Here is a 7,105-nt window from a genome sequence, read left to right as displayed (position 1 = left end):
GAGAGAGAGAGAGAGAAATTCTTTGTTTGAGCCTAAAGAGATGAGAATTTAAGGATTTTACTATGCCTCATAAATTAGTAATAAATTGGATTCCCAAAAACAAAACAACAAAAGTGATTTATCAATGATGTAAATAGCTATTTACAGTATGTATACAATAAAATTATTTGAATTATAACATGACTAGTATATAACAATTTCTATAATTATGGAAGTGGCGGTGATGGAGTTGTATAATTATTATTGACTTTGCACTCTTCCTCCCAATTATCTGGTATTATTGGCTTCATGATCTCCATGAACTTGTCAAGAGGACATACAACGTTGCATCCAGGTATTTTCATCGGATACGGATCGTGAGCTGTCGTATTTCTTAGAAATATCTGTAGCAGGGACATTTTCATTATTCAAGAATGCTAAAAATTATTATTAACCAAATCAATGAAATTCAAAATACTATCAGAAAAAAAAGTCACAAATATTAAAATTTTCAGAGAATTTATACATTTTTCTATTACCATTGTATGAATCTGTTTAAAAAAACTATCAATGTCTGAAAAATAACCAAGACTTAATACTTTCAAATTCTTTCTATTTTAAATAATTCTGAAGTATTTAGAAATTCTGAATTACTTTGGAAAATTAATACTTACCTGAATGTTCCATTCATCTTCGTCTTCGTGCAGCTCTATCATCGTCATGATATTATAATAGGGCATTTGATTATGCCAAATGTGCATGGTATCTAGCAAGGTGACGATAGTGCTATCGTGACCTATATACATAAACATTTTTCTTTCTTTGGGCTGTAGAGTATCTCTCCTTTTCGCTAACATATCGTTGGTAAATTTCTTCAGCATAGGGCCACCTTTTAGTCTGCGGAAGTCATCGCGATATGTATTAAGTTGTAGCTCAAATAAGGTCAAAGGTATTAATTTATCAGGGTAATAATTCTTTATCCATTCTGGCAAAGTTAAATTCATGTGTTCCTGTAACATTTTGGATAATTAAAATTTGATTTTTTTTTATTGAAAAGCTGAGTTACACATATGCAACTTTAGTCGTTCAATGAATAGTTCTGGCATATATCAGTTATTTAAAAAAGATTAGATAATACCTCAGCTGATAACGTAGCATAAAGTGAACTAACATCGTCAACAGTCGTAATCGGTATGCCTGTGAAATTCGAGAGCTCTGCAAACAGTTGCTTATTTTCATCGTGCAATTTCCGGACTTCCGGCAAGTCATTTGCTGAAGAGCGCAGTTGTGTATATCTTGGACACATATTCCATATTAACATAAGCTGAAAGATTTATGGGTTATTTATAACAAAAGTAAGTTTCAACTATATTGAATTATGTGCAACACACAATCGGTTTGTCTGAGCAAATATTTACAGAAGTGCTTTACCGTGTCGTCTCGACGTTCTTGATAAAACAGTGTAACTGGTTGCCAAGGTAGATCAGATTTGAACATCTGCTTCTTGCTAGGTTTCCACAAAGCAGCGGACTCCAGCTCGCCCGACATTTTCGTACGATCCACGTCGGTAGTCTGCAGATAAAATATATCGGGATGATATATCGAGCCTAGAAAGCAATTATAACGCCTTCGCAGAAACAATCCTTGATCGTACTGCTTCCTTCTTCCTTCCTAGTTTAATTAATTGCAGTTTGATTCAAAGTTGTTTTAATTCAAAAGTTTTAAAATAAATTTGTTAAAAAGCAAAAGGTATAATATTTACATATATAAAAATTATGCATTTCACGGGTTTCCTCCGTGTCCAGATCCATTCTTGGAATATCAACGTTTCGTGAACCTTGCAGTCTATTTCATTAGAGCGAGGAGCAGCCTAATACTGAACTTCCTTCGAGTCGTTCCTTTTTATATTACGCTACTTGTTGGAGTGATGAGGAGAAAGAAGAGAATTGGGAGGGAGGGGGGCGGGGAAATTGATTGGTCTTCAATAACCGGTTTTCCATATTTTATTTATGTTGTAGTTATTATCTTTATTTAGATTATGTAGGATGTTTTTGTATCTCTATTCTTCTTAGCTTCTCTATACTTTCTTGGTGGAAGGGGTTTTCTGTTTTCCTCTATGTCTATATTGTGAAGTGGATATTTGGATATTGATTATTGAGGAAAATAAGGAATTTACGGAGTTCGGCTCTGCCATGTCTCCAAATCACGAATATGTCGTCTACATAAGGAACCAAATTTCTGGTTTTTTAAATGTTTTTCTGAGGGCTTCTTTCTCAAAATGCTCCACGAAGATGAAGATGATTGGCGATTACAGGAGAAATAGGAGAGCCCATCATCGCTTCTGAAGTTTATTCATAAAATTGATTGTTATAGGAGAAATAAGGATTGTTAAGCAGTGCTCTATTAGCGGGATGAAATCGGAGGGGGAGGACTTCACGTGAAGCTTTTGTTATGTTTCATGTGTCCGTACTTATGTGAAAAGGGATTCTATGTTGAAACTTACAAGCAGGTCTATGGGATTTTCTTGATGATTTAGATGTTTTTATCTCTAAGAAAGCTGACGGTACCTTAGGCCATCAAGTGCCTTCAACAGAAAAACTAATACACACACAGATAGATACCTATATGCCGAGTCGCATTACCACCTAGCACAAAAGTCTGTAATTAACTCACTTGTACATAGAGCTTTTGCCATCTCTGACAAAGAACATCTATCGATAGAACTCAATCACTTAAAACTAGTCTTACAGAAAAACGGACACAACAAAAAAGACATAATCAAAACAATTAATAAACATGCAAACAAGGCAACGGTCTCTGACATACAACCAGACGAAAGAATCCTATCGATTCTTCCATATGTCAAAAGAACAACAGATCGAATTGGCAGAATATTAAACAAACACAATATCTGAACTATCTTTAAATCACCTAAAAAGATAGGACAAATCTTAAGAAATCCTAAAAATCAAAGGGCTCCACTCAGCTCCGCAGAAGTATACAAAATATACTTTGTTCCTGCGGGCAAGGAGATATACATTGGAGAAACCGGGAGAATGGTCAACCTACGAAGAAAAGAATATCAATATGATGTCAGGTTAAAACACACCATGCAATCAGCATTATCAACATCGAAACAGGACATCAAATACTATTTGACAAAATGATTACAATAGCCAACATTACATACTTTCCAAGAAAGTATAGAGAAGCCATAGAGATACAAAAACATCCTAACAATCTAAATAGAGATAATGGTTACAATATAAATAAAAATATGGAAAACTAGTCCTCCCAGTTATTATTAACTAACCATAAGACTAACTAATTCCCCTCCCCCCTCCTTCCTTCCCCCATTCTCACAATTCTCTTCTTCCCCCCACCACTCCAAGTAGCGTAATATAAAAGAAATGGTTCTGTATCAGGCTGCTCCTCGCTCTGATGGAGTGGACTGCAAGGTTCACGAATCGTTGGCATTCCAAAAATGGATCTGGACATGGAGAAAATCCGCGAAACGCATAATCTTTATACAGGGTGTCTGAAAATAATTGCTAAATATTTTATGGACAGGTAAAGTGGACTAAACTGAGTCGAAAAATCTTCTATCATTTTGTAAGTTTCCCCAATAGTTAACGAGATATTAATCTTTAAAGATAGCCGAATACGCGCCCGCCCAGCCTATTATTGCGAAGTGTATATGCTTACCGATCGCTTGGCGTGCAGGCTGTGGGAGTTGGGGATTGGCTGGCAAGCGCCCCGCACCTCGCCGCAAGCCTCCATAACTCGGACGGCGCGCTTGCCAAGCTATATACTCGCTCCCCGCGGCTCGCGTACCAAGCGATCGGTAGGCATATTATTTTGCAGTAGTATTCGGCTTCTAGTAATCTTTAAGGATTAATATCTCATTAACTATTGGGGAAATTTACAAAATGGTAAAGGACTTTTCGACTCAGTTTAGTCCACTCTACCTGTCCATAAAATATTTGGCGATTATTTCCAGACTGTAGAAGCATTCGTGGAAGCCTCAAGAATAATATTTACATATGTTAGCTGACCCCAACCATAGGGCTCCATACTGTCATTGATATGAGGATCATTTGGGTAGGTATCCACAGGTGCCCTGTCTCCATGTCTTATTACCTAAAAACAGGAAGACATACATTATGCAACATTAATTTTATTCTTGAAAGCAAGTCGATAGTAATGATCAATCTAATCATTTTCACAAAGGATACTCAATAACTTTTGGCTTTGAAGAATCTTTACCTGTTTGATTATTAAATATGTTATACGCGATGAACGACAAAGATAACATAATGAAATTCAAACAGAAAACAGAAAACAGAAGAGAATTTTAGCATCCCGCAGCTCAAAAATCAGTAAAATTGGGCTACAAATTGATCTATACCTAATAAATGGTAATGAATAATAATTCAAATTAATACTAATATAGGCTGTTAGGCTTTGCTAGATATTATTCTATGCTAATTAATCTTTCTTTTTATTTTAACATTTATAAGTCATAATTTAATTATTCAATGCATTTTTGCATGAAAAACAAAAGATAATGGGAGATATGTTCCCGAATTGCATCATGGTGGATTATTATGTTACTATACAATAATATACAATAATATACAATAATATATGTATAAGCATAATATGTATATTGTATATATAATAATATTACTATTGTATTATATTCTCATACAGCACAAAATTTGCAGCAATATCGCTGTAAAATCTATGCAATATTGCTGCATCATGCAATGTTGCTATAGAGTGTTACTGCAACTTTTGTGCAATTTTGTGCTGTAGGGGTTGCTATATTGTTATTATATTATATTGTTATTATATTATTTTATAATTGTTATTATTTTATAATTGTTATTTTATAATTGTTATTATTTTTAATTGTTAGTTAAAAGTATTTAACATGACATCGAATTTTGAAGATTGACTTCCAAATTTAAAAACTGGTAATTAAGATGAAATAAACTAATTATAATATAAAACAAACAACTTTCAGCTTCAAGTTATTTGTTTCGACTTTTTCGCCATAATATTCATTTTTCCTCTTTAAAGCTCTTTAATGGCTTCTAAACGTGGAAACGCTTGTCGCGCGACAAAATGCGATGCGATAACCAATGGGCGCATTCAAATTGACAAAGCAGTTGTTAATCTGCTCGCTGAGTAAATGAACATAATTGATTCTTATTTTATAAATCCAACGAATCGTATTCAATCGCTCGGGAAGCATACCTAGCCGCTTTGTCATCTTGAACTCGCCCATTGAATATGTTAGGAGTTGTAAGTTTATTGGCTTTCTCGAAAAATATCGCATACAAAAAGTTAAGGAAATACTATAGTATGCATTACATATACTAGCATTTCCCTAGTTTTTCGTATGCGATACTTTTCAAGAATAGGAGCCCAGTGTGTAGAAGTCATTGTGGTTGCGTTCAGTAGAAAGTTTATTTTGCAATTATTGAAAGTTCTTCTTGCTGATGGTTGATTGTACTTTTAGATCTAGATGAAGAATGGTTCTATCTTAGTAGACAATCATAAAGAGATTGTAAAACTGATAAGAACTAACCAATTACAGTCGAGTATTCCTCCGTTACAATCGAACGACAAGAGAATGTTCGACTGTAGTTGGTTCTTACATTCTGATCCGGATTAAACTCTCGGTGAGAACTAGGCCATTGTTTTCTGCTGAACATAGCCATCAAAAGGATTTCTAATCCATTTAAGGATTACAATATACAGGATACAGGATCACGAATATTCATTCAGAATTACACGTGATCGAAGCATATAAAACATGATCACGCATAAACTGCCTCAAGTCAAAATAGAAATAGTCAATGCACTGAAAAGAGTGCCAAAGTCTAGTTTATATCGTGCACTTGATACGGATACTAACTATATAAGTAACTTTTTATTGACTTATCTTAATTTCAGCGATAAGATTGTATATATAAATATACTGTATATATAAACATACTGTACGTTAAAATTATATCACATTTCGATTTTTTAAGCATAACTTTTGTCAAAGTGAATCGAATACGCTCAAATTTATATAGTAGACACTTAGTGACAGATGTATCTTGTATGTAAAGTAGTATAATGAGATCTGACAATACCGCCGTTGTATAATGTATACGCCGTTGATTTTTTTAAATTTTTTACTAATTTTCCCAAAATGTATTTTTTTTATTTTTCATGATACAACCGTAGTTTTACCGTAATAACCCAACTTTAGTAGTTAAATTTACTGTTTTAATTATAACAAATATTCGTAGTATTCAAGATATAGATGAACGACAACAGAAAGTTATCATAAAGTCATCATAAAGAGCCACAAACAAGGATGTACGGAAGAAGCTTGCCCAGCAATTTGCATCTCTAAATCAATAGACCAAGTTTCTTAAGCGTTGAAAATTCTAACAAAGCTATATAGTTAAGGAGAAAAAGAGTGACCGACATTACATTACTTTTCTCATCGATCACAACATCCTTCGCATATCTCCGAGCAATTCACATCGTATGACGCCGGACATTTTGCTGAAAAAATATGACTTCAGAACAATCTGATTCATCCATATAGATATGTCATCGCCTGCAAGCCGAAAGAACATGTAAACACGATATGAAGAGCGACACACCTCAACAATGATCTGATGTCTTCTAGAGCGACAAAAATAAGTTCATGTTGTTTGATAATGATGGTATAATATTGATTTGTCGTTCCAGAAGATCATTATTGAGTTGTCTAATTGAGGTGTGCTTTGGCCCATTCCAATCGCGCCTTCCAATTTTTTACGAAAATGAATGGTTTCTTCACGGGTCGCTGTTCACATGGTCTTTCAGCCTGCAGGTGACGGCGTATGATCTGTATAGGCAGATTAAATTGTCGAAGTCGATATTTGCTCAGCAATATCCGACGCTGTATAATGTGAGTTGCTGCGAGATATGTGAAGGATGTTGCGATTGATGAGAAAAGTAGTGTAATATGATCGGTAATATCACTTTTCTTCTTCTTAACATAGCTTCGCTAGATCTTTTAATGCTTAAGAAACTTGATCTAATAATTTGAAGCTATCAAATTGCTGAGCAAGCT

General features: G+C 34.4%; 1 protein-coding gene across 1 annotated transcript; it reads right to left on the bottom strand.

Annotated features, from left to right (window-relative positions):
• Nucleotides 1-114: 114 nt before the first annotated feature.
• LOC105625821 (prostatic acid phosphatase-like) lies at nt 115-5,430 on the bottom strand. The gene is made up of 7 exons (XM_012207134.1): nt 5,365-5,430; nt 5,000-5,056; nt 4,021-4,119; nt 1,411-1,650; nt 1,118-1,303; nt 654-989; nt 115-383 (listed from the first exon to the last, which is right to left on the bottom strand). Exons 1-7 carry the CDS (start codon nt 5,428-5,430, stop codon nt 207-209), a joined length of 1,161 nt encoding a protein of 386 aa, XP_012062524.1. The 3' UTR covers nt 115-206.
• Between the last annotated feature and the right edge of the window lie 1,675 nt (nt 5,431-7,105).

This window comes from Atta cephalotes (genome assembly GCF_000143395.1).
Source record: "Atta cephalotes unplaced genomic scaffold scaffold00003, whole genome shotgun sequence".
In the NCBI taxonomy this organism is placed as follows: domain Eukaryota; kingdom Metazoa; phylum Arthropoda; class Insecta; order Hymenoptera; family Formicidae; genus Atta; species Atta cephalotes.
This window is presented reverse-complemented; position numbering and strand designations above follow the sequence as displayed.

Coding starts and splice junctions, on each gene's coding strand:
- LOC105625821 (XM_012207134.1), bottom strand. CDS start 5,430: ATGACTTCTACACACTGGGCTCCTATTCTTGAAAAGTATCGCATACGA. Junction 1,651..4,020: donor GTTGGGGTCAGCTAACATAT/GTAAATATTATT, acceptor TAATTAAACTAG/GAAGGAAGAAGGAAGCAGTA. Junction 990..1,117: donor ATGCTACGTTATCAGCTGAG/GTATTATCTAAT, acceptor AAAATGTTACAG/GAACACATGAATTTAACTTT.